The following is a 25,676-nucleotide window of genomic DNA, read 5'->3' as shown; positions in this document are numbered from 1 at the left end:
CACTCACCTCAGTAGAATGACAGGACTGATGTCCACTGGGGGTTTCCAAACTGTGTTTTGAAAATAAATAAAGTATATTCATGTAAAGGAACACACACACACAAACTTCCTTTTCAAAGATACACATATATCTAAATCTCTAAATATCTAAATGATAAATGGATTGGAAGAGTGGAGGGGGAGGGGCAAGGATGGGGGTCAAGGATGGAGAATGCAACAACTAACGGGGGCGGGGGGCCCTGCAGGGGCGATGGCCACGTACACCCTGAGCTGAGGCTTCGGAGTGACTCTGTGGGGGGCCACGGGGTGGGGCTGGGGCGCTGGGGAAGCCTCTGCGCCAGGCAGAGCCATTCCACTCCCTTCCTGGTGGGCTCTGGTTTGCACAAAAGGTTCTGCTGCTATAAGAACATCTGGCGGCCGGCAAAAGGATGCGCTCTCTCACTCCCCAGATTACAGGGGTGGCTCTGGAACCCGATGAGGCCAGTATGAGACCCAGACTCGTGCGGAAGCTGGAGCCCTGTGGCCCTGTCTCCCATTGCATATTCCCTTTCACTTCGCAGTATCAGATTCTCCCCCATCTCCCACTCAGGTCCTCTGTGCCTCCCTCCCTGGTCCCCCAGCATCTCCTCCATTGAACTTATTTCCGTGAACTTCTCATCCAAGGGTACAGCTCAAATGCCCCCCTCCGTCTGGACAGCACGTCGGAGGGATCCGTCTGTCTCCAGCATTTGCTGGGCTGAGAGCCCCCCTTGGACCCTTTTGAGGCTGCAGGGCTGGCATGGGGCCCAGCAGAGCGTGGTCAGGAGTGGGACGGAGGACAGCAGCCAGCCTGATTTCCTACACAGCTCAGACTAGAGAAGAAACCCACCACCATGCCTTTACAACGCTCAGTTTCCTAGCTGGGAAACAGAACCAGTCTTCCGGGAAGGGGTTTCACTGTCTAGCAGCCCAGATATTCTGGGGGCCAGGCCTGAGCCTGAGCCCTTAACCAGAGAGCAGGAAAGAAATGGAATTCCATCGTGCTCCGGATGTCAGTGCCAGCACTTCTACTTGCATTAACTTTATTTATTACACAAATAAGACATTTACAAAGCACAACATGAAAGGTATGTAACAAAACAGACATTGGTTTTACAAAAAAGTGCTTACAATTTTTTTCCGTGTGTGTGTTTTCCTCCTTTTGTTTTGTATTTAAATAAATAGTCTTGATGGCCTGTACGTTCCCAGGCTGTTCTAACAGGCTAGTGGAGACGTGTCTGAACCACAGCATGCTACGACCGTGTGATCCACGCAAGGAACAGACCCTGGGGGGAGGCTCAAGGCAGAGCGGGTACTGGGTGACCCTGGGCATGGCTCGGCTGGCCACGCACCACGTCAAAGGAAAGATTAGAGCTCCCCAGTCACCAGGAACTGGGCCCAAGCTGCTCCGGTTAACATCAGCTCCAAGGGTAGGGCCAGGCACACTCTATTCACCGGGTGAGTTCTGAACCAAGCTGCACTGATCACATTCTGAGGGGTGTCTTTCCTTTGCCCTGAGTCAGCTGGAACTGTCTTTGAAAGGGAAAAGAAGCAAGTTCCCTTCTTGGGCTGCACCCGGGCCCAGCCCTCCTCCAGGTCCCAGAGTAAGAAGAGCATATCGTTTTTCACGTTAAGTGCCAACTTCAAGCATGTGGATTCCGAACCCTTATCCAGACTCGGCGAGATAGAGAGTGCTGTGATCGATTAGCGATGTCTGCCATGGGTGAAACCAGGGCAGCAGACACCTAGGTACCATGAACTTGCTTTCCCTGTCCTAGAGTCTCCTTCCGAAAGCAACGTATCAGGTTAATCAAAGCAGGAAGGAGGACTTGGGCTGAAACATGCTTACTAGCAGCCTCTAGTGGGAAATGCATCAGGACACCCAAGTCATTCTAAAATTACAGGATTAGCCTGGGACAAACGGGGTCCCCTGAAAACATAAATCATGGTCTTGTGTAGCCCAAGCCCTTTTGTTTGGGGTGGAAGAGCTGCAGCGGGACAGGGTGGATGTGAGCACAGCTGTGTCTGGCCTGCGTTCTATGGAGTGAGTGGGACTGGCTCTGGGCAGGGTTGGTGGGGAAGCCCAGAAGTGCCAGCTAGAATCCTGGGGTGCTACCACCTAGGCAGCAGGCACCCTCTTTCTACTGAGCCAGGGCCTGCCCCGCCTGGTAGCACCCCAGAAGTACACTCACCTAGGCAGCAGGCACTCTCTTTCTACTCAAAGGTGGGTCCAGAGTGAAAGCTCTGCCCTTTCCCTGGGCTCTGTTCCCCAGCTCCCCCATGAGAGGTCCCCCCAAAGAAGACGTGGCCCAAGCACCCCCATCAGGAGTCAAGTATCCAACAACGGTCCCCAATTCTAACTTGTCCAAGCGTTCAGAAATGTCACCACACAGATCAAACACCACCTCCGCTATGTCTCCTGCACATATGCTGGATAACTAGGTGAAAGCAGGGTCCCCGACACACACCCCGAGTTTCCTCTGTCCTCTCCTTAAAATGGCTAGTACTTCTCCCAGTCCAGTGTGCCGCATCCTTCTCCTGGGCCTCCAAACCCATGGGGGTCCTTGCCCCGCCCCCTCCCGCCGGCCCCCGCTTTTCCCCTGGGCAGGCCTCCTTCTGTGCCCTGTTGGGCCTCTCAGGGTTGGTCAGTGTCTCTTCTCTCTCTGAATTAACTTGACATAACCAGACAGATGGAAATGATAAAATTAGAACATAGCTTTCCTCTGGGGACATCCCACAAACACTGTAGAGTTTTCCAAACAAAAGCAACAGAGTGGATAACATTGGGGGTTGTCCGCTATTCAGAATTCAGAGATGGTTCCAAGGAAGTAGTAAATAAAGGCCAATATGGGAGGAAAGAAAACCTGTAAATTGGAAGGCTGTTGGCATCGTGCGATTCAATTCGGCCTTTTGCTACTGTAATCAGCTTAAGTTGAAGACGACCCCTGTCTAAATGGGAAACACAGGCTGTTGTTTTCACCCTGGCTCCAAATTTCAGGGAGCTCTGCCTTCAGGGAGGAGGGCTCCGCGGTGCTCCTGGCGGGTTCTGGTTCTCGGCAGGAGAGGGGAAGGCCAGGCCCAGGGGCCCAGCTCGTGGTGGGCAGGATGGCGGATGAGGGGTGGAGGCAGAGCGGGTGGATCCCTGGCAGCGGCTCGGACTCCGGATTTCAGCGGCTGAGGGGCAGCTGCCGGGCGCCCATGCTCAGATGCGGAAGTGCCGGCAGCGTTAGTACTGAAAAAGGATGACCTGCAAGAGGAGGGCGTGGGAGGGGGCTGAGCCAGGGCCTGCCCCACCTGGTAGCGCCCCAGAAGTCCTCGAAGGCATGGAGAAGGAGGCGGGCCCAGGGCCCACATCTAGGCTCAAATCCTGGCGCAGACACTTACTTGCTGCGGGGCCCTGGGTAACTCACTCCCCCTCTCTGAGCCTGTTTCCTCATCTATAAAATGGGGATGACAACACCTCTCTCTCAGAATGGGGAGGAGCTGGTGAAATCCAAGAGCAGCAGCAAGTGTCTCCTGGGCACTGTACCCGGCACTGGGCACAGTGCACACCTGCATGATTTCACAGAAGCCTCACCTCAGCCCCACGAGGGTGTCCCACCACCATCTCCTCTTTACAGGGGAGGCCGCTGAGGCCGGGGAGGTGAAACTCAGTGAGCCCGCAATCACACAGCCAGGAAGAGGTGGACCCAGCACTGCAACCCAGGCCTAGGTTCTTGAACAAGCTCTCTTCATTAGACCCACAGTCTCTTCCTCTCCAGGCCACCCTGACAGTTACCAGCGGTGCCTACCAAGCACCAGGCAACAGGCCAAGCCCTTCATGCAGCCAAGCACCTCGACAGGCAGGTGGCTCAGACACGCCAGGTGCCTGACACACAGTGGGTGTGTTCCCAGGTCTCAAAGAGAAAAGGTGGCTGAGCTGGGGTCCGGTCTGCCTGACTCCAGAGCCCACATCACACGGCCTCGCCCACTCACCCCACCTTGGGCCGTGCTCCCCTCTGGTCTCTGGGATGTCTGCCTGACTTTGGACTCTTCCGAACAGAAGCTCTCTCAAGAGGGGTGACTCTGAAAGACGCTTCCCCTCCATAAGCCTCAGTCTCTCCATCTGATCGATAACGGCCGGGCCCTGATTTCTAAGAGCCTTCCAAGCTCTGAACTGTGGGATCTGGGCCCATGACCGGGAATAAATGTGGTCCTGGGGCTTCCCTGGTGGCGCAGTGGTTGAGAGTCTGCCTGCCGATGCAGGGGACTTGGGTTCATGCCCCGGTCTGGGAGGATCCCACGTGCCACGGAGCGGCTGGGCCCGTGAACCATGGCCGCTGAGCCTGCGCGTCCGGAGCCTGTGCTCCGCAACGGGAGAGGCCACAACAGTGAAAGGCCCGCGTACCAAAAAAAAAAAAAAAAAATGTGGTCCTGGAAGCTCACAGGCAGGTGTGGCCAAATGATGATGTGGTGGAGGCGGAGGGTGCTACCCCAGATGCTCAGAGCACTGTTCTCCCGGCCAGGCCAGTGCTGGTCTTGATGAGTGGGTTCAGGGGGCTGCCCTAGGGGGCCCTGAGTCTCCTCCTCACTAGGCTGGCTCAGGCCCGGAGGGACTTGGGAGAAAGCCCATGCAGTTCTGCACTGACTGGTCATACACACAGCCCGCCAGGCTGGCAAGATGTGGACAGAAAAGGTCCCTGGCCGCTGGCAGGAAGGTCTGGCAGTGAGAGGGCGGAAGGTCATGGAGGAGGCGGAGACATTTTTCTGCAGAGCCGCTGGACATGAAGTTGGGGATATGGCCCAGCAAGAGAAAAACTCTGGCTCAGCAGCCAAACCCAGGGGCCAGAAAACTTCCACGGCCAAAGCTGCCAGACCCCAGACCGGCTCATCCTTCAGGCTGAACCAGACATAACCACAGGCTTAGCTGAGAAACCAGGAGACGAGGGCTCACCTCCAAGAGCTGAGCCCAGCCCTAATCTGTTGCAAGGCTCCCCTCTCCCCTCCAGATAATGCCCAGGCCCCTTGCTTGAAGGTGCAAGGCCTTCATTATGTGACCCCCTGTCAGCTCCCACCCCACCCAAGGCCTCAGCCGCACTAAACCCCCCACCATCCCTCAAATCCAGGTCCCTCCAAGCCTCCTTGCCTCGGCACGGGCTCCTCGTGTCCCCCGCTTCTTCCTGAGAGCTGGCCACTCCCTCTTCTGAATCCTCGAAGGCCATGTGCATCCCTCACCGCAACTGCCCTGTCAAGCTGGGATGTGGCTGCCTGCCTCCTGCTCTAAGCCACCCACCCACTCCCTGAGGACAGGGACCACGCCAGCTCGCCTCTGCAGTCCCGGTGCCAGGTCTGACAGGACAAACTCTCCCACAGGACGGGGGCAGCTCCGAGGCAGGCAGTCCTAGGATGGAGGCCAGCTTGTACCCACGCTCACTGTGTGACCCTGGGCAAGCTGCTGCTCTGACTGAGACCCAGTTTCTGCAGTTATGAAACGGCATCAACCACAGTCCTCCTCCTAGGGCGACAGTGAAGGGCGAGGTCAGAGAGCGCTGTGTAAACTGTAAAGCGTAGCGCAGAAGGAGGTCACTACTGAACCAGGTGGACTTCAGAGTCTGACAGACTTGCTGCAGCCCCGGACAAACGGTGTCACCTCTCTGAGCCTCTGTTTCCTCATCTTTACCATGACGATGCCCTCCTCATATCCACAGGGTGATTGGGTGGCATCAGACAACACGTGTAAAGTGCTTCAACCAAAAGCAGCCCTTCCTGTATGACTATCTCGGAGGGGACGTTCCTGGGGCGTGCTCACCCGCCACTGGGGTCTGCGGGATGTGGGGCTGAATATGTACTACCATTTACTTATAAACCTACTGGTCCTACTGGGCTGTCCGTACCTCCGCACCATCTACTTTCCCCACGGTACCCAGCACAGAGCCCAGCACAGAGCCTAGCACACAGCAGGTGTTTAATTAGGAGGCAGAGTAAGAGGGGCTGTCCTGGAGGAGTAGTCCCACGCCTGTCTGCCTGCCAAAATCACTGGGGTTGGGTATTACACCCGCAGATCCCGGGGTCCCGTCCCAGAACTCCCCACCAGCTCTCTAGGGGCGAGGCTGGGAAATCTGCATCTCTACAAGCTGCCCCAATGATGCTGAGGCACATGAAGACTGCACTCAGCTCGAAGGCCTGGCCCTGTCTCCCTGGCCCAGCACACCCAATGACTCCCGGGGCTCCCTGCCTCTCCGAGGACCACTATAGTGATGCGGTCCACACGCCTTCACCTGGCAGCCCAAGGCCTCCGCTTCTCACTCTTTTTCCTCCCAAGCCTGTGTGCCAGCAGCAATGAATTGCTCTGGGTTGCCTGAGAGCTCACGCCTTCCCGGCTGAACTCTGAGGTTCAGACGTGCCTGCGTCCAGGAAGCCTTCCAGTGTCTCTCCCGAGCTGCGCCCCACCCCCCAGCTCCCTTGGTCTCTGCGTCGCAGTTTGATCACCCTTTGTTGCAACTGTTGGCCTCCTCGAGGGCAGGGACTATATGCCTTCCTCATCTCTGTGCTCCTGGCAACTAACTCGGGGCTTGCGGGCACAGTCAGTACATAGTGAATGTCGGCTGAATGAGTGAACGAATCAAGGCACAAGTTCTCATTCAGGCTCTGTGACCTTGAGCCACCTGGGCCTCAATTTCCCCGTCTCTAAAATGAGAGGGTGTCTGAGAGCAGTGGCTTTCAAGGCTCGCTGGGAAGTGTCTGGGAGCTGAGCCGGAGGTGAGGGCCCTACTCACTCCGCAGTTTCACCCAGAGCAGCTCCACCCCCTTTCATCTGCATCTTGTGTTATGGAAAAGAGTAAACAAACGGGTTCCCGGGCTTAAAACAAAGCTTTCAAGCCACTGGACTGGGCGATGTCCAAGCACCGTTCTGGGTGTCCAGTCCTAATGCTTGAGACAACCAGAGATCGGGTTCCACAAAGGAGGCCTTACCAGTTGACCACGGTCACTGGCTGGCCTGCTGTCCCCGGGCCCCACCAGCTCGGGATATTCACTGCCAACAGACAGGAATACAAAGGAGGAAGTAGGAGAAACCCGTGAGATGGTGGGAGGCGGGGTGGTGTGTGATATATAAGCCCTCCTCGGGACCGCCAAGTTTGAGCAAAGTAACTAAATCCACAAATCTGAAAAAGAGAAGGCCAGCCACGGGCGGGCGCGCTGTGAGGAGGCTGGCCATGCGCGCTGAACACACTGGCGCCTGCTTGAGGGAGTACTACCTCGGGGGCACAGTGGGGGCCTGAGTGTCTGGGCAGAGGGTCTGCCACAAAGTGGCATGGTGCCTGCTCGGCGATGAGAATCCTGCCAGGAAGCCATTCCTGGCAAGGTGGCTCTGACCCACCCAACCCAACCCAGCTCCGTTTACCTTCTCACCCCGGTTGGAGAGTGGCCCATCCATATCGGCTTTGAGGTGGACGGGGGGCGCGGTGTAAGGCAGCCGGCAGTGCACCTGCCCACACTGTACCTGACCTGTGGACGAGAGGATGCCTTGGAGCCCATCCCCCAGCCTCCATGCAGGATCCCACCAGCCCCAGGCTCAGTAGGCTGGAGCCCTGGGGCCAGTTTCACCTCTGCCACTTACCAGCTGGGTGGTCCTGGGCAAAATTTCAATAGGGTACCATTTTTCTACGTGAAATTCTTTATGAGCTATAAAGTGTTACACGATAACTGTCTAGCTCACTGATAAATAAACTCATAAATGAGTATGGACAGGCACCCCTATGTTCATAGCAGCACTATTCACAATAGCCAACACATGGAAACTACCTAAATGTCCATCGACAGATGAATGGGTAAAGAAGATGTGGTACATATATACAATGGAATATTACTCGGCCATAAAAAAGAACGAAATAATGCCATTTGCAGCAACATGGATGCAACTAGAGATTATCATACTAAGTAAAGTAAGTCAGAAAGAGAAAGACAAATACCATATGATATCACTTATATGTGGAATCTAAACTATCACACAAATGAACTTTTGTGCAACAGAAACACATTCATAGACATTGAGAACGGACTTGTGGTTGCCAAGGCGGGCTGGGTGGGAGAGAGGTGGAGTGGGAATTTGGGGTTAGCAGATGCTAACTATTATATATAGAATGGATAAACAGCAAGGTCCTACTGTATAGCACAGGAAATTGTATTCAACATTCTCTGACAAATCATAATGGAAAACAATATAAAAAAAAGAACGTGTGTATGTATATATACATATATACACATATATATGTAACTGAATCACTTTGCTGTACAGCAGAAATTAACACAACATTGTAAATCAACATTGAAATTAAAAAAGTAAAAAAAGAAAAAGAAACGAATATGTACAGAACACCTCCTACATGCAAGGCTGTACCCCATCCATTAGAATCCTCCCTTGGTGCACTGTACCTTCTTATCTCCCAAGAATCACCAAGGCTTTACCCCCACACCCTAGAGGACTCTGCACTCATATGTCACCTTCTTTATGATGCTCTCCCTGACCATCCATTTACAATTGCAACCCAACACCAACCCTACCCTCTCTGTCATCCTTCTCAGCTTTATTTTTCCTCTTTAGCACTTACCATCATCTGACTTACTGTATATTTTTTATTTTTTATTTGATATTATCTGTCTTTGCCAGCTATAATGCAAGCTCCAATGTAAGGAGGAATTTTTGTCTGTTTTCTAGATTCTAGATCTTTGTGGATTTCCAGGATCTAGAATGAAGTATGGCATCTAATTTGTTGAATGGGTCTCTGTACAACATCTAAAATGGCGGTGGCGGGGGTGGGGGGAGTCCATCCTTATGTCTGACCCAAATCTCTCATGCTTCAGCCTCTTTACCACTACAGTGGAGAAGTCTATGGCCTTGCTCTTCTCTGCACTTCACCCTCTTTGGTCAGAGGGGAAAGAGCTTTGTACAGAGACTTACAATTGATATGTAACTTAGGACAAGTCACTGTTCCTTTCTGAGCCCCAGTTCCCTCGTCTGTAGAATAAGGTGGTTGTATAAGATGGGGAATTCTTAACCTGGGGGGTTTTAGGGGTCCACAAACAGCCTGAGATTACATGGGAAACTGCGTGTGTGCATATTTCTGGAATCTGATTCCAAAGTTTTTTTTATCATATTCCAAGTTCGAAGTCTCTGGGAAGCTCAGGAACCTGTGAATTTAGTGCACGGCGAAGAAGAGTGCTAGGGTGACCTTCAGTCACGCAGCAAGAGACAGCAGGTCCAAACACCCTTGATGCCCCCTGCCCTGAGCTGGGTTCGCCTTAAGGGGAAAAGGAAAGGGTACCTCAGCCCCTTCTCTAGGTGTCCAAGACAGTTCTAGACTTGGCCGACAAACTGTGTGGGCAGAGGCCCGGCACAGCTCCCGAGGCCATGGCCCCACTCCCCACAGGGCCACCTAGATCCATTACCAACTCCACAGCAAGTGCCGGCTGGTGGCCCAGACTCCTGGTACCTAGAGAGCCCCTGGTCCTTGGCTCCTTTAACAGATGAACTAGATCATCAATGGGCTCTCTGCAGCCTGAACATGTCATTGTTTCAAAAAGAAAGGGGGAAAAAAGTCCCTCCTACTAAGCAGATGGTTCAGAAATGGAACAGAACAAAGAGACACTGTTTCCAACTGAAAGCCTGGCACGGTGAGCAGGGCTCTACACTCTCAGCTCCACCAACCAGAGCCACTGCCACCTCCACAAGGGCAGCTAGTACTCATCCAGCACTTACTAAATGCCGAGGACGTTAAGTCAAGGATCTCATTTGATGCTCGCAACACTGCTTTGAGATACGTATTCTTTCCGTTTTTTAAAAGGGCTTGGATTCTTACTGTCCTCATTTTTTACAGATGAGGAAACTGGAATTCAAGGATGCTAAGAAGCTTACCCAATGTCACACAGCTAGTAAGTGACAGGGACGGGATCCGAAGCCCCACAGTCAGATGCTAAAGCCCACATTCAATCATTAAGGAACCTGGCTCCCACTAACTTACTGTTGGCCCTTGGTTTCCTCATCTGTACAATGGGATGGTGATGTTTAGAAACATGTGGTAGGACAGTGCCTGGCACATGGCAGGGACTCAGGACACAGCTGTGCTCTCCCTGACCTCCCTTCTCTTTCCCTTGGAGCCAGAGACGGAGGGTTTGAGTTTGTGGGTATGTTGTCATCACTGCTATATTTCTGGTCATGCCCAGCTTTGAGGAAACAATCAATAGAAACAACCTCAAAGGGAAAGAAAATCTGTGATAAGCACCTGCTCAACAGCAGATGCACTGAATGTCCATCCCCCAGAAATGCACAAGCCTACTCTCTCTCTTTCCCCCAGGTTCCTGCTCGAAGGTCACTCCACCACAACCTGCCACCCCCTCTCCACCACAGTGCTCAGTCCCCACTGACATGCCTGCCCTCCATCCTTTATTCGTTTATTCTCTCTCCCCCCTCTCCTGTCCTGCAGCGTGAGCCTTGGGAGCACACAGGCTTTGGTCTGTTGTGTTTTCAGTTGTATCCCAGAAGGCACAGAAGGCACTCAAAAAATATTAACTGAACACATGAGTGGATCCTCATAACCCTGTGAAGTAGGCATTATTAATGTCCCAGTTTACAGATGAGGAAACTGAGGTTCAAAGAGGTCAGGTGATTTGCCCACGGCCTCACAACCCTGGGTACTCCTGCCACCCTGGCTTTCTTCTGCAACCCCAAACGCACCCATGCCACGCTTTCTGCCTACATTCGGTTCCTCTGCTGCCTGCACCCCTATTTCCCCACTCCTTGTGTCTCACGAATTCCTACCTATCCTTCTGGTCTCAGCCCACTGACAGGCAACATCTCCAGACACTCCCAGCCAGCATCTTGACTACAGGAATCACCACAATTAACACCACACGCTCATCTATCTCGTATTGTTCCATGTCTCTCCCACCAGAACCCAGGCTCCCCAGGACAGGACTTTAGCCATCTTGTTCTCTCCCTAGTCCCCGGGGCCTGGCACCGAGTGGATGTTTGGAAAGTACCAATATTTTTTGAACGGCTTAATAGCTTGCCTCTACTAAGGGTCGAGTCCCTCTAAGGCAGAGCCGGGGCACTTAACTCCTCTCCACAACCACTAGGTCCGAGGGACTGCGGAACCCTCGTCTGCACGCACGAGTCTCCCCATGCCTCCGCCGCCCACGAGCGCTCATCTACACCCCCCTCTCCCACAGGCCGGGCGACCAGGCTGTGGCGGTCACTTACTCTCAATGTAGCCGTGCAGGGTGACCATGCGAGCCCGCTCGGGGCTGCTGAACGGGGAGTAGTGGATGTCGTCGGACAGGGCGGAGGGGAGGCGGGACGGCGGCGCCCCGGAGGGCGGCACGGGATGCTGTGGTGTGTGCTTTTTATGACGCGCCCGGCAGTTTTGAAACCACACCTGGAACGACAGCCTCAGCAGCCTCAGCCTCGCGGAAAAGAGTCGGACGCGCCGCCGGGGGACCCCAGGAGGGACTGCCTCGTCGCCAACTGAGGAAGGGCGGCCACGTGCGCCCCGAACCCGCGGCTCCGCAGCCCAGCTACGCGCTCGAGGGCCCACCCCCAAGGTCCCTAGGCCCCGCCCCAGACCCGAAGGCCCCGCCCACCCCCGGCCCCACCTGGATGACCCTTCGGCTGAGGCCCGTCATGTCCGCAAGCTTCTGCAGCGTCTGCGCGTCGGGGTTGTTGTCCTGCGCGAACTGCGCCTGCATAACCTGCCAGGCGCCGCGGGGCGGTGAGGCACGAGCCCGCCGAGGTCGCCAAGGCCCCGGCCCAATCAGAGGCTCCGGCCCGGAGGCCACGCCCCAGACAGCTACAGCCCCTCCCCGCCACCCGCGGGTCGGGCAGAGGGGCGGAGTCAGGAGGCCCGTTCAGCCCCGCCCACTCCGAGGCCCGGCCCACACCCGGCCACTCGCGGCCCGCCAAGGTACCTGCAACTGCTCGGCGGTGAAGGACGTCCGCGCGCGCTTGGCCGGCTTGGGCTGACTGTCCTGTTCCGAGGGCACTGCCCCCTCCAGCGTGAGGCCGTTCCCTGAGGGCGACAGAAGTGGCTGACCACGCGTCCCCATCTCTTCTAGTGGCAGCCTGGAAAGGACGGGGGTGGGGGGAGCTGGTCCCTGGAAGTGTCGGGAGCGGAGTGGGCTGGGAGGGGGGATCCCAGGGTCCTAGTCCCTGAGCTCAGTCTTTGGGGAAGGGGCTTCCACTTCTGAGCGTCTGCTCAGTACCAGACGCTTCTCTTTCGGTGTGCCCTTTATGTCTCACAGCCCTGAGCACGGGCGACATTATCCTCGTGTTACAGCGCAGGAAACTGAGGTTCAGAGAGAAGAAAATCCCAGCTCTGGACCTTTCGACTGGTATTCTGACAGCTGGCTGACTCTAGCGCCCCAAATTGGGCTCCCTCCTTGATAAACTGGGGAAACCAAGGGCTGGCGGAGATGGGAAGCAGGCAGGTTACAGAACTGTGATCCTAATTTTGTAAAAACGGATGGGAGCAAAAAAGGTTGGAAGGATATACACCAAAGTGTTAGCAGGAGGGAGTGCAATTATGAAGACTCTACTTTCAATGTTTCTGCAACTTTTGAAGTTTTTTCAACATCACGTGTCTCATCACCTTATTTCTCTAAGGTTTAACTTTGTTAACTGGAGTATACGTTAGTTATTCTCTTTCCATTTACATTACTTTTATAATCACACTAGATGTATTCCCATTTTAGTTTTTAGAACCTCATTTTTTGCAATGCAAAGGTAATAACATGCTCCTTGCCAAAACCTCAGAAAATTCAGATAAGCACAAAGAAGAAAATAAAAACCTCCAGGAATTCCACCACTGTTCATAATTTTTTTAATTAGGAAAAACACTAAACAAACACTCCAACATACAGACATAGAACGAAATCTGGGAAGATAGACACTAGAATATGAGGGGTGGTGGCATTCGAAGTGGTCTTTATTTTCTTCTTTTTGCTTAACCATCTTTTCTTAATTTTCTATAATGGGCATGTGTGTGTTTAAGATTAAAAAGTAAACCAGTAGCCAAAACTGAGGGCTGGTCAGTAAAGGAGTCCTGAGACCATAAGCCTTCAGGTTCCCTGCGTGGTAGGAGTCTGGAGTCAGGCCTGACTGTGAGAGCTGGAGTGTAATTGGCAAGGTTGTGACTAGGGGTAGTCCCGGTTGGTCCAGGTATGGAAGGAGCCTGGAGTCACTCCTGAGCCATGGTGTGGGGGAACCTCTAACTCCTGGACTTCCATCCCAGCTCCACAACTGACTTGCCCAGTTACTTGCAGGTAACTTCAGAGCACCCCAGCTTCATTTGCTCCCCACCTAGACCCACTCAGCCCTGATCCTGGCTGGAGAAAGTGATGGATCTGCTGTGGCCATGGCCAAGAACACTCTGGGGATGTCTAGACTAGTTCCTCCTCAGAGGCACTGGGGACGGGGCAGACACTTTATGACTCAGCCCCCATGATCCCAGGAAGACCTGGACCCTGTCTCTGAGCCTGTCTTGGGAAATCACAGTATCAGAGCCAGAAGAGATTTAGGGATCTTTCTAGTCCAATATCCATCTTGAAACTAGGGAGACTGAGGCCCAGAGAGAAAAGGAAACTTTGTATGTCAGCACAACACGCCAGAAGCAAACCTGAAGCTTGGGTCTCCGGACTCAAAGGCCTCTCTCCTTACAGTCCAGGATGAAAACCCCACCCCCAGATCTCTGGCCTGTAGCTGCTGCGGTGGGAGTTGGGAGAAGAGGGTCACTTCATCTCTCGCAGACGGGCCCAAGCCTTGTTCCAGGAAACTGGAGGGGATGAGCCTCCAGGCCAACCAGAGCTGTCCAAAGGTGGAGTAGGCTCCCCCACTATGAGAATCATCTCTAGGGTTCACTGAGCGCCTCTCGGCTTCACAGCACATCGGCTCATCTAGCTTTGAGGTATCCTACCATCAGCCCCATTTTACAGATTAGGAAACATAATTTGCAAGGACCGGCTGTGACTTCCAACTTTCAAACAAATGGTGGAGCCAGAAGCGGCCAGATCCGTGTGCAGCCCCACCCCCATGCTGCCTGCAGGTGATAAAGGGGGCAACTGGCTCTAGCGAAGTGTGGGCAGTCCCTGGGGTGCTGGGGGGGTGGTGGTCAGAGAAGGCTGGGGAGCCGAGGGGCGGCCAGTTTCGGGGCGGGGCGGGGCGGGTTGGGTACCGTTCTCGGCGGCCCTCTTGAGATTCTCAATCATGGTGTCGTAGTGGATGCGGCAGAGCACCTTCTCCTCGACCAGGCCAAACTCCTCGCCCGTGGACAGCTGGCGCTTGCACGAGAAGCAAGCGAAGCAGGCCAGGTGGTAGGCATTGCCGCGTGCCCGCCGGACCCAGTCGCTGGCGTAGATCTGTCGGCCGCACCTTGCGCACTTGGTCCCAAATCGGCTGAAGGACACGGGGTGGGGGTGGGGGGCAAAGGGGAGGGGGTGGCGAGGCTCAGACAGGCCATCCAAATCCTAGTGGCCCGGCCGTGCCCAGGTTCCTGAGGGCCTTCACGCGTGCATTTCCCTTTGGCTGGATTCACCACCCCCTGCAGCCAAGTCCCACCTAGAAGGCAAGCTGGTAGGTGGTTTTTATTTTCTTCCTGGTGCTTTTCTGAGTTTTCCAAATTTTCCTCAATGATCACTTAACATTTGTATATAGTATTAACTTGCTCATTAAAATATAAGTGTTAGGGAAAATTTAATAGTAGTAATAATATAGGCAGATTTATGAGCACTTAACCACTTGCCCAGCAAGATTCTAAGTGTTTTATGCTGATCGTCCCAAGTAATCTTCATTTTGCAGATGAGGAAAATGGGGACCAGAGAGGTAAAGTAACTTGCACAAGGTCACACAGCTTGCAAGGAGAGAACTCCTAGCCAGTATGACTCCAGAGATGAATAAACGGTAACCCAGCTGTAGAGAAGCTCAGAGTTTCTTGGAAGCATAGACAGATATGCCCTTACTAGCTTTGTGACCCTGGGCACATTGTTTAACCTCTCTGAGTTCTCATTTTCCTTGCCCTAAGCTGAACTAGGTGACAACAGCAGCTACGGCTATTTGTTTAGTGCTTTGTAGTCTATTAAGTAACCAGCTAGTCCCAGACTCTGGAGTCCTGTGTCATTCTAACAAGACAAAAAAGCCCAGATCAAATGCCCCACTCTCCCTTAAGCCTTCCTTGATCCTGCTTCTTCCCCTTCTCCCTCCCCTTTTGTGTGGTGTGGCTATTTGGGTGTGGCTGCCTCCACCACCAGACTGGGAGCCCCTCCAGGAAGCAGCAGTCTGATTTGCCCTGTCCCAGAAGTCAGCCCAAGGCCTGTCCCCAGAGCACCAGGGAAAATTTGTTCTTGAAGTGAATGACTCACTCTGTGACCCTGTCCGGACCCTCTGAGCCTCAGTTTCCTCTGGTGCACACTGTTTCAGGGAATGGTGCTTTCACCCATCCAGCCTCTCAAGCTTAGAAACCTAAATCGTACACTCCTCCCTCTCCTCAATCCCCCATCCAACCAATCATCAGGCGCTGTTGGTTCCCTTTCCTAAGTATCTCTGGGACCCGTCTCCTCCTCGCCACTGCCACCACTGCCCTCCTAAACCAGGCTCCCACCATGCGCCCCTCGCTGCCAGTCTCCACACCCATCCTCCACGTAGTGGCTACAAGGAAGTTTCCAGCATGCACACTTTACCCTGTCCGCTGCCCTGCTTAAAATCCTCTGGTGGCTCCACTCTACCCTCAGGATCTGGTCCAAGATCCTTGGGAGTTTACAAAGCTCAACAGACCACATCCTCTCTGGCTCCTCTCCTCCCTAACCTTCCTCAAGATCCCTCACCCTACACTCAAGCATGAGCCCCAGTCAGCTACAGTGGAAGGTTGGTTCCAGGTCTTATGGCCCCCTCTGAAGCACTTTCCCACCCCAGGCCTTTGCACAGGCTGTTCCCTCTTCCCACCCTCCCCCCCACACCCCCAGTCCCACAGCTCCCAGCACCACCTTCTCAGCAATGATCACACCGGTTTGTAAATGTCAGGTTTCTTGGCTCTCCCTTCCACCCCTGGCATTCCTGGGAAAGGAGCTAGAAGATCTGCCTCTGTGTCCCCAGAGGCACATTTCCACCCAAAAGAGCACTCGGAAATGCCTTTGAGTGCGTGGAGGAACCAGCCCAGCAAATGCGCCCTGGTTACAGCCTCGCCTGCCTTGGCAGATGCAAGCAGCTGCCGGTTGAATAAACGGTCTCGGGTTGACCTGAGTGCAGCAGAGCGGAGGCCTCTGCCAGCCCCGGCTCTAGACGTACCCCCAGTGCCATGCCGCTCTGTCAGACAAGGAGCCCTAGGGGACCCTGTCGGCGGGCGGCGCGGTTCGCTCAGGCAGCGCTGCGCACCTTTGCGGGTTCGGTCAATTGCCTCCCAGACAGAAGTGGTTCCCGACCCCGGAAATTCGGCTTCCCCGGCACAGCCCGCCGTCTCCGTTCGCAATCTCTCAGTAAAAAGGAGAGGAAGCCGCTTTGCCCACAGGAGCCTCCTCCCGCCGAGGGGCCGACCCCAAATTCCGAGGTCCGGCTCAGGATTGGGAGAACTTCCGGGCCTCTGAAGGGAGGAAGAAGGGCCAGCCGGGTGCAGAACCCTCGCTGCGCTCCAGCGTCCTGGGGCGCAACTCTTTCTTTGCATCCCCCTCGCCGCAACCACGTGAAATGGGGACTCTGGCACCCAATTTGCACACGTGGAATCGGAGGTTCAGGGTGGACAAGTGACTTCGCCAAGACCACACGGACTGTGGGGCAGGGGTTGAGGTCCCCTCCGAAGTGCAAAAAGAACCCCTAGAACCTGCGAAAGCAGCCGGACGGGAGATACGTAGAGTTGAATCCCGGTGTATGAACAGGAAAGGGGCCTGGTCTGACCAAGTCGCAATCCCCACTCCGGGCCTTGGGACCTGGAAACTCCCGCGCGCAAGGCATAGGAACCCTCAGGCTCCGGTAAGCTGGGAGTGCGTTCCCAGGGAGTTGAAAGGGCCGGGAGGCGAAGGTCCGGGCCCTCAGAGGCCGGCAGGAGCCGTTGCGTCTCCAGCCTGTCGTGTTCCGGGATCAGTGCGCTGAGCCAGAGTGTATGTAACATCTCGGATCCTGGCGCTTGGCTCTGCGGGATGCCTCGTTCTCGGCCAAGACGCATCCAAGACTCCCCTCGCATCCCTGATCTTCCCGCTCCACGAGCCCCGACGCCCGGGAGCGTTCTGCGCCTACGTTGGCGGCTCACAGTGCCCTCATCCCCTCGCTCTGAGGCGGGAGCCGCTAGCGACCTGTCAGCAACTTTCTCACCCTCCGCGTGTCACCCTAAATGCCAGGAGCTGTCCCCAGCTCTAGGAGCTCCCTGCGCTCGCCGTGTCTCCGCCCAGTCAACGAAATCATCCTCCCGCTGGATCCTTGGATGGAGTTGGGGGGTCGTTTTGCAGTTTTCGGGCCGCTCCTGAAGCGTGTCCCCCACCCGGGGAAGGGGTCAGTGACACAAACAAGGGGCACGAGGAGGCTTACAGATCCAGGCTCTGACAAACCGACAGACTCCTTCCCAGGCGGGCTGCGAGGCCCGAGCCGCCGGATTCCGGAAGCAGCGAAATTGGCGGCGGAGACAACGAAACTTCAAGAAAGGGGTGTTCGGGAGCTGCGAAGGGAGCGCCAAAGCGATTAGGGGGCGCGGCCATCGCCCGCCACCCCCAGCCTTGTGCGCGCCCCTCCCTGGGCCCCCGCGCGCGCCACGGGGCAAAGGCTCAAAGCACAGAGGCGCTCTGAGGATGGAGAGATGTTGGACGGAGGCTGCGCATCCTGGTAACTGCTGAAAGGAGCGGAGTGGGCCACGCGCACCGCCTTGCCCTCTCTCCCCGGAGCAGGGAACGGAGACATCTGGGTGCTAGTGGCTCCGCAGAGGGAGGTGTGCGCCATTGACCAAGTCAGGCTCGCTCCCCCGGCCTACCTCTCCTGGATACCGAGTAAGAGCTCGGAAGTCATTGGTTGGGTGAATGAGCCTCAACGAAAGAGCCCATCGGAATTTCACTGCGACCCCTGCCCATTACTAAACTACCCCTTTTCTGCATGAGGAAACCGAAGCTCAGAGTGGGAAGGGCGATGTTAATTAAGAAGCTAGTGCGCCTAGGCGGTGCCACTCAAACCAGGCTTCCCTTGTTTTGCGTTCAGGATGCTCGCTTGAGGGCCTTAGAGCGAGTCTATGAAGCAAACTGGGGGGATCAGAGGTGGAGTCCTTCCTATTCCTTCTGCTCCTCCCCTTCCCGGCAAACCATTCGGAGAAGCAGCCAGAAACAACAGAACCAGCAACTACGAGGTTAAAACGGCCCACTCCTCGGAGGTCCCAGCGCAAGGCCCCTCCCCGAACGCCTCTCTCAGCTCCCCCAGCATCTGTCCCCCAACAGCTGGCGGCCGCTGGGCTGCTCTCTGCCGCGGTGGGGGGCGGCTTCCCAGCTCTGAACCTCCCGGGGTACCCTAGCTCCGGGGGAGGGGGTGGGGTTCTCCCGCTGGAGTCCGAGGTCTGAGCTTGGGTTCGGGGCAGAAGGAGGGAAAGAAGGCTGCGGGCTTGCCCTAAGTGTCTCGCGCCAAGCTGGGGACAGCAGTAGGTAGGGCCCCTCCCAGGCCCAGCCCGGGGCACTCTCTGAACCGAACCCCACCCGCATAAACACAAGGAGAAGCAGTTAACCCGTTACTCCCCACTCCCGTGGTCAGGAGGCAAGAGGGCTAGAGACCCTGGTGGCAAAGTTGCTCCAGTCACTGGGACTCTGAGGTCACTTCACTCCAGCCCTAGTACTCCCAGGGCCCACCCATGGAGAGTCACACAGCACAGCAGGTGCTCCCTGTGGGAGCCCTAGGGCCACAGGGGGTGGGGTGGGGTGGGGGAGGTGGCCTTTGCCATTGCATGGGCCCCACCTTGCACAGGGGGGCTGGTGACATGTCTCGGCTATAGAAGAAGAGTACTGAGTATCTAGACACAGGGATGGTGAGTCAGGCAGCCCCGGGGCTTATCCCAGTTCTGCCGCTTATTAGCTGTGTGACCTCACCACTCAGGGCCTCAGTTTCCCCTCCTATAATGTAGGGATTATGACAGTAGCCTACTCACAGGGGGAATCTGAGGAGTCAATGACATAAAACAATGAGATGTAAAGGGTTAACACAGTTCCTGGCTTAGAGAAGAGCTCCGTAAGGTCTCCTGACAGCGTCCTCGTCCCTGTCTGGTCCCTTCTTCCACTCTCTCGCTGGTGGGACCCGGGGCACAGCACTTTCCACTCTCTCAGGGCATCATCTCCCCCACTCTACAATAGGCAAGACGCTTCAGGAGGCCAGGAGCTTGAAGGGCACTGCAGACCAGTCCGTGCCTGCATTTGGGGGGCAGCGGCCACAGGTTGGTGGGCAGGAGGCAGCTGTCTGGGGTTTTGCTTGCTGAGGGCAGTGGAGACATGAATGCCCCAGAAAGGAACGCTATTTTCCCCCCAGGACTTTTTTTTTTCTTTCACTTCTTGGAAGAAAATAAAAAACAGTCTTAAACCAAAAAAAGTGAAGAAATTAAAAGCAATACACATTTTCTTGGTGGTAGTTTTTTTTTTTTTTTTCTGCTAGGACTCAGGCGGTTAGGGGAGGTGGGAATCTGGTTGAAGCCACAAAGGCTGGTGAGGTCTCTCTTTGGATGGCAAATGGAGAAACAGAGGCAGAGAGGTCCAGCGACCTCACTGAGGACACACAGCCAGTGGAAAACCAATCCCTTCCAACAATGCAAAGCCAGGAGCAGCATTGGACCCCTGGACCACCTCCCCACCCAGGCTCTGCAGCCTCCTGCCCCGATGAGCTTGGAGTGCCTTCCTAACTTCTAGCTTCCTGAGTCCCCAATGCTGCCAGCTCTGCCAAAGGAGATGGAAGAGGGGTCTACAGGCCAGTGTCAAGGAGGGGCAAGATAGGGGATAGAACTGAGAGGAAACTTTTCCCTGGGGAATAAGACCAGAGCCAGAGGACCTCGGAAGCTACCAGTGCCCCCTCCAGGGGGTCTTGGCCACTTCCTCCCTCCCTGCATCCTGTCCAGAGATCTTGGCCTCTCTTTGGGGTGAGCGCTCCAGTCCACTTCCCATCAGACTCTCGACCTTGGGCTTCAGGAAACAGAGGGCTAGAGGATCTGAGCGCTCAGCCCTTCCCTGAGCCCCAGCTCTAGAGAGGGGCTCTGTCTCCCATGCTCCCATTCCCGCTCTCTCCAGGAGGGGCTCCTTCACAGCAGCCGCCCAGAGCCTGGGCTGCCACGCTGCCGGGCACTCAGTAGTCCTTGCCTGGAACTCCGCCTGCTTTTTTCTCTCCCTTTCTGTGGGTTTTATTATTTTTGTTACAGGTGGGGCTGCCAGGGATGAGTTATGCCTGGAGGGAGACCTGGCTGGGGGAGAAATGATCAGAAGAGCCACAATTCTTCTCTCATCCCAAGGAATGTGAGCTTTTATTCTCTCCATTTTCTTAACCAAAAATCTGTTTTAGTTTTGCTTTGGGGGCTCTTGTCACTGCTGGAAAAGGATTAGCGTTCAGAACCTGTAGCCCAGAAATGGCCCATCCCCATCCTTGCTCCCCAGACTGCCTGAGGAAATGCCATTAGGGGATTATGTCTGGAATCCTGTCACCAATGGTGACAGTGGTGACATCCATAGCACCTACACTTTAGGGAGCCTCTACTGAGCCTTCCTCCCTTCACTGGCCTCCTTGGCAGCTCAGAGAGATAACCCTGGTAGGAGGACACTGAGGACAGAAAGATGCAGGGATTTGCCCAAGGTCACACAGTGATCAGGGCTGGCCTGATCTCTGTGGAGGCTGGTCTCTGTGGAGCCTGGTCTCTGTGTCTCCACAACAGCTGGACATCCCATTCCCCACCCCACCGCAGTGGGAAGGGGGACTCCACAGCCAGTGAGGTGCTGAACGGTGAGATCAGGATCTGAGTTTTGACTAAGCCTTGAAGGTCTAGGAAAGCATGTCAACCACGGGGGCTCGGTCCAGCCTGGGCATGAGCTGGGGCTGGAGCTGCAGCAAGGACATGTGGCTCACAGGGTGGCAGGTCTGTCCCCACCAGGAGCGCAAGGAGAGGGGGCCAGGCCTGCCTTACTCTACGGGAAGAGGTCTGCTGGGTTTCCCAGGCCTCAGCCGTGTCCCTGGATAGCTGATGAACCCAAGGAGCCCTGAAAGAGTAGCTGGCTTGTTTTTCTTTTCTTTTTTTTTTTTACCAACTGGAGTCAGGCCTAGAGCAGGGCACTGGCTACACAGGGACCCTAACCTCCCTCTCCTGCCCTGGCCAGCTAAGTGTCAGATGGGACAGTGGAGGGGAGACATCACACTCTGATTACACACCACACAATGATAAGCCCGCTCTCACATACACACACACACACACACACACACGCACGCGCGCACACACACGGTCCCGGCATTCACACAGCCACACACTCTCTACACTCACACATAAACTAAAAGACAAATGCTTGTTGTAAAGGAACACCTACGCTGTCCGCATACCCCTCACCCTGCTCAGTGACACATTCCCCCAGCACCACTGCACAGATCCAGACAAGACAGACACACAAGCATCCTTGAGTCCCATGAGTCCCAGGCCACCTGGCAGAGCCACCCCTCCCCATGCACACTTCCAGCTGCACTGCCGCTCACAGCCATGCACCAGGAAGAGTCCGTTTTTTCGAACCAGGCTTCCTAAGGTTTCCTTAGAGTACCCCAGCCCCCAATGCTGCTAGCTTCTTCCTAGATTCAAGGTCCTCTCTTTCCAAGTTCCCGGAGACTCAATGCCGGGGAAGGGGGCGGCACTGCCTTCTACTGCATCCCCTGACTCAGGGGATCTTTCTGGGGCTGGGGTCTTCCCAGGAAGACTGAAGCCATGACCTCTTCCGAGGCAAGGATGGGAAGGATGTCGGCGGACTGGGGAAGGGGGTGGTGGTGGTTATAGGGGAGTAGCTTTCTCCACTTCCTGAGAAAGGCCCTTGGGAACAGGCGTGCGGCCAGGAACCAATCTCACTCTGCTCTCTTTGGACTCTGTAGGCCCGCTGGACGGGCTTCAGGCCTGCTTCACGCTTCCCGCCGGGATCGAGCCGGCAGCCGCTGCTCCTCTGACCTCGCAGTGACCTCGACCCCGTGACCGGGTCAGGCCCGAGCTGCGCGGTGAGAAGCCAGGCACAAGCGACGGAGAAGTGGCGGGAGGACTAGCCGGGCTGCTGTTGAGAGCTGAGCGGCGGGGACGCGGCACTGCGGCACAGAGAGCGCAGCCCAGGGTGATCCTACTCGGGGCCCTGGCTACGGCGCCCGACTCCCCCTTCCTGTCCCGGCGGCCCAAAGTCAGAGCCTAGACCCCAGAGAGGCTGAAGCCGGGGCCCGAAACGACGACGGAGCTGGGACTGGAACAGGCACCTGGGATGCAGGCAGAACCCAGACTCGAAACACTATACTCGAGCGATGCCGGGGTCTGAGTTGAGGCGGAGCCGGAGACCGAGGTCGGGAGTTAGATCGATGAGCTTGAATATGGGTTCGGATCCGAGACCGATGCGAGGCTAGTGCTTGGGGCCGGACCAGACTCGAATCCAGCCTCGAACCCGGCCGGGGTAAAAGCCGAGACCAGAGCCAGGGCAAGAGTCTGGAGCCCAGCTCAGGGTCCTGCCCGGGAGAGACGCCGGCTTGGCTGGAGTAGGAGTAGGGTTGGAACCCAGAGCCGGAGCGCACCGGAGATGCAGCCAGGTCGGCTGGGATACGAGCGGATCGGGGCAAGACGGGGACATCAGAGCTCGACCAACGCGCTGGAAGTCGGAACTTGAGCCTGAGACTCGGGCGGGATCCGAGACCGAGCCAGAGACGCGACCAAACCCGAGTGGGCCACAGCAACCGGAGGCGATCAGCGGCCCGAACCTGTGCTGGCACCCGCGCTCGGCCTGGAGCTCCTGGTTCATGGCGCTGAGAGCCGGTGGGCTGGGCCCTCGCGGCGCGCCAGAGCATTCGGGACACGGGGGCTCCGGAGCCAGAGACAGCGCGTCGCAAAGGCGGCCTCCGCGCGCCGGTGGCCTGCCTGCGGCGACATTGCTGGCCCAGCGGGCCGCAGCCTACCTGAAGTAGTCCATCTTGCAGAAGATTTCCTTGTTCTTGATGTAGCAGCTGTTCTGCTGCCTCAGCGACGTGCGACACACGGAGCACTCGAGGCACCGCACGTGCCAGATGAGGTTGTTGACCTGGGGAGGGGGTGGAGATGGGGGGCGGCTCAGCGCGGGCCTCTTTTCACGCCCGGCCCCAGCCTCCCCGGCCCCATTTGCAGACAGATATGCCAGAGCTCTGAAGGTACATGGGACTTCCCCACTTTTCCTCTGTAACACAGACTCAGGGAGGTAGAAATCAACTCTGCCCATTTTTCAGACAGGAACCCGGGAACGCAGAGAGATGCTACGATTTGCCCGAAGCCACGCAGTCAGGCAGGGATGAGCCAGGTTTCGAATTTAGTGGACCTGGCGCCGGCATCGTTGCCCTGCAGTCCTCTGGGTTGCAACCCACACCCCGCCAACACACGCAACACTCCACCCCTGTCTCACCTTGAGCAGATATCGGTCCAGGATCTCGAGGCCACAGCTGGAGCAGATGTTCTTGCCGGCAGACGGCACGGAGGAGGCAGCAGAGGGCGGTGAGCAGACAGATGGCGTGCTGGGCGTACAGGGAGAGGCCCGACCCTCGTCCTTGTCCAGAGGGCCTGCCAGGGCCTCAGCGTCCGACTGAGCCTGCAGTGGGGAAAGAGGGAGAGCCGCGCTCTGAGCTGAGGGCTAAGCCAGGTGCCCAGCGTTGCTGCTGCCTCAGAGACAAATCTGGGGCCTCAGCGAACCAACTAACAACGAAATGCCCCCGAAACGACAAGCCACGGGCTACAGGACAGGAATGGAAGGGCCTACTGGAGAGGACAGGACGGCTCCAACTTTTAGCACGCGCTTCCTAGGTGCCAGGAGCGGTCAAAGCTCACATTCCCGGCCAGAAAACCGAGGCTCAGAGAGGGGCGGCGCCCTCCGGCAGTCCCCCAGCGCACGGGCAGCTGTTCGGGGCCGGAAAGCCGGGTCAGCTCCCCAGGGCCCGGCCGCCGGGAGACCGGGGACCGAAAGCAGGGCCGAACGAACTCACCATGGCGGGCGGCGCGGTCCCTTCAAGGCAGCGGGTGGTCGCTTTGCAGCCGGACCCTGGCTGGGCCATCACCTGGGGGAGGGGGGAGGGAACGCAGGCGGCGGCGGCTGTAGAACTGGCTCCGCGCAGCCTGAGCCCAGCGCCTCCCCGCGCCTGTTATATAAACCGGCGCGGAACAATGAGTCCTAACTTTGTAGTGGGCATTTAAAGCCCTTCCCCACAAAAGCGGTGTCTCTCTAATGAAGCAATTTGAATTTGGATTGGATTTTTTCCCTCTCTCTCCCCCTCTCCCTGCACTTAACCCGTGGCTCTTGAAGTAATCGCTTAGTTCCCTTGCAATACAAGCCTCTGAGGGGGAAAAAAAACACGCGCACACATACAAACTACCTGCAATTAGAAATTGTCGTGAATGCCCAAGATAAGAGGTAGCCAGAGTGTCAATTCCAACTGTCAATCAGTGAGATCCATCAGGCCGCCCAAAGAATTGCAAATTTGATTTTTTAATGGTAGTAATTAAAAATCGAATTTTTTTCTCCCTCCACCCTCCCCCTTTCTCGCTCCCTTCTCCTCCTCTCGACACAAAATGCAAAAAGGAGAAAAGAGAGAAAGAAAGAAAAGAAAGAGATGGGGGGTGGGCGCTTGAGGAAAATAAAACCGGGAGCGTTGGGAGCAGCAGCCCGTCCACCCCGCGCGCGCGCGGCGAAATCGGTGCGGCGATACCGACTCGGATTCAGGCGCCTTTCGCGGGCCAGTCGGAGGGAAACCCAGAGCAAACAGGGCTAGATCGGGGCCGAAACGGGACCAAAAAGAGAAAACGGAGACGTCCAAGAAGGGGAAAAAGCACCCTCCAGCCCCTCGGAGCGCCCGGGACCGGCCCCGCGCCGAGATTCTCAGCCTTGCGCCCGCACAACCCCCGGCGCATTGGCGCTATCAGCGCCTATTCAGACGGACAATACCCGCCTCGCCTCCTCTTGATTCGCCTGTGTCTTTGCTAAATCGCTTTTTGAGAAATTCCTTCAACATTTGCATAATGTGTTCCCGCTTTCCGCGACCCCCCCTCGCGCTCCTGCATGCTCACACACTCACATACACACACTCCCAAGCGCACCCCAGCACCCCTCCGCTCTGCGGCCGCCCGCCACCCGGCCCGGCCCGGCTGGGTCTCGGCCCCTGTCCCACCCCGGCCCGGACAACTCACCCACTCGCTCTCTCGCTCGCTCACCTGGTCGGTGGCGGGGCCGCCCTCGGCCGGCAGCCGGCAGCCCTCGGGCAGCGCCGGGGCGGCGTTCTCATGCTTCCAGTACATGGGCCGGGGAGCGGCGGGCTCAGCGGACGCGCAGCGCGGAGAGCCGCGCCAAGGGGGGCCACGGCCGCAGCGGGAGCAAAGGCTGAAGCAGGAGCTGGAGGAGAGCGGAGGCGCCGGCCCCACCGCCCCGGGCCCGGTCCCAGCCGCAGCCCCCGGCCCCGCCCCCGCCCCGAGCCC

At 56.4% G+C, this 25,676-nt stretch overlaps 1 protein-coding gene across 1 annotated transcript; it reads right to left on the bottom strand.

The window, feature by feature from the left end:
• Nucleotides 1-2,711: 2,711 nt before the first annotated feature.
• Nucleotides 2,712-23,796, bottom strand: LHX6 (LIM homeobox 6). The gene is made up of 8 exons (XM_032635118.1): nt 23,620-23,796; nt 23,144-23,265; nt 14,220-14,440; nt 11,959-12,059; nt 11,647-11,742; nt 11,255-11,429; nt 7,400-7,503; nt 2,712-3,265 (listed from the first exon to the last, which is right to left on the bottom strand). Exons 2-8 carry the CDS (start codon nt 23,155-23,157, stop codon nt 3,245-3,247), a joined length of 732 nt encoding a protein of 243 aa, XP_032491009.1. The 5' UTR covers nt 23,158-23,265; nt 23,620-23,796; the 3' UTR covers nt 2,712-3,244.
• Between the last annotated feature and the right edge of the window lie 1,880 nt (nt 23,797-25,676).

Source organism: Phocoena sinus, chromosome 6, assembly GCF_008692025.1.
Source record: "Phocoena sinus isolate mPhoSin1 chromosome 6, mPhoSin1.pri, whole genome shotgun sequence".
NCBI lineage: Eukaryota > Metazoa > Chordata > Mammalia > Artiodactyla > Phocoenidae > Phocoena > Phocoena sinus.
The sequence above is the reverse complement of the archived record's forward strand: the minus strand, read 5'-3'. Positions and strand labels throughout refer to the sequence as shown.

Bases quoted from the DNA above. Each gene is read 5' to 3' on its own strand.
- LHX6 (XM_032635118.1), bottom strand. The intron at 11,430-11,646 runs GTGGGGCCGGGG...CTGTCGTTCCAG, and splicing joins TCAGCCGAAGGGTCATCCAG to GTGTGGTTTCAAAACTGCCG. The intron at 3,266-7,399 runs GTAAACGGAGCT...CTCCTCTTGCAG, and splicing joins TCTCCAACCGGGGTGAGAAG to GTCATCCTTTTTCAGTACTA.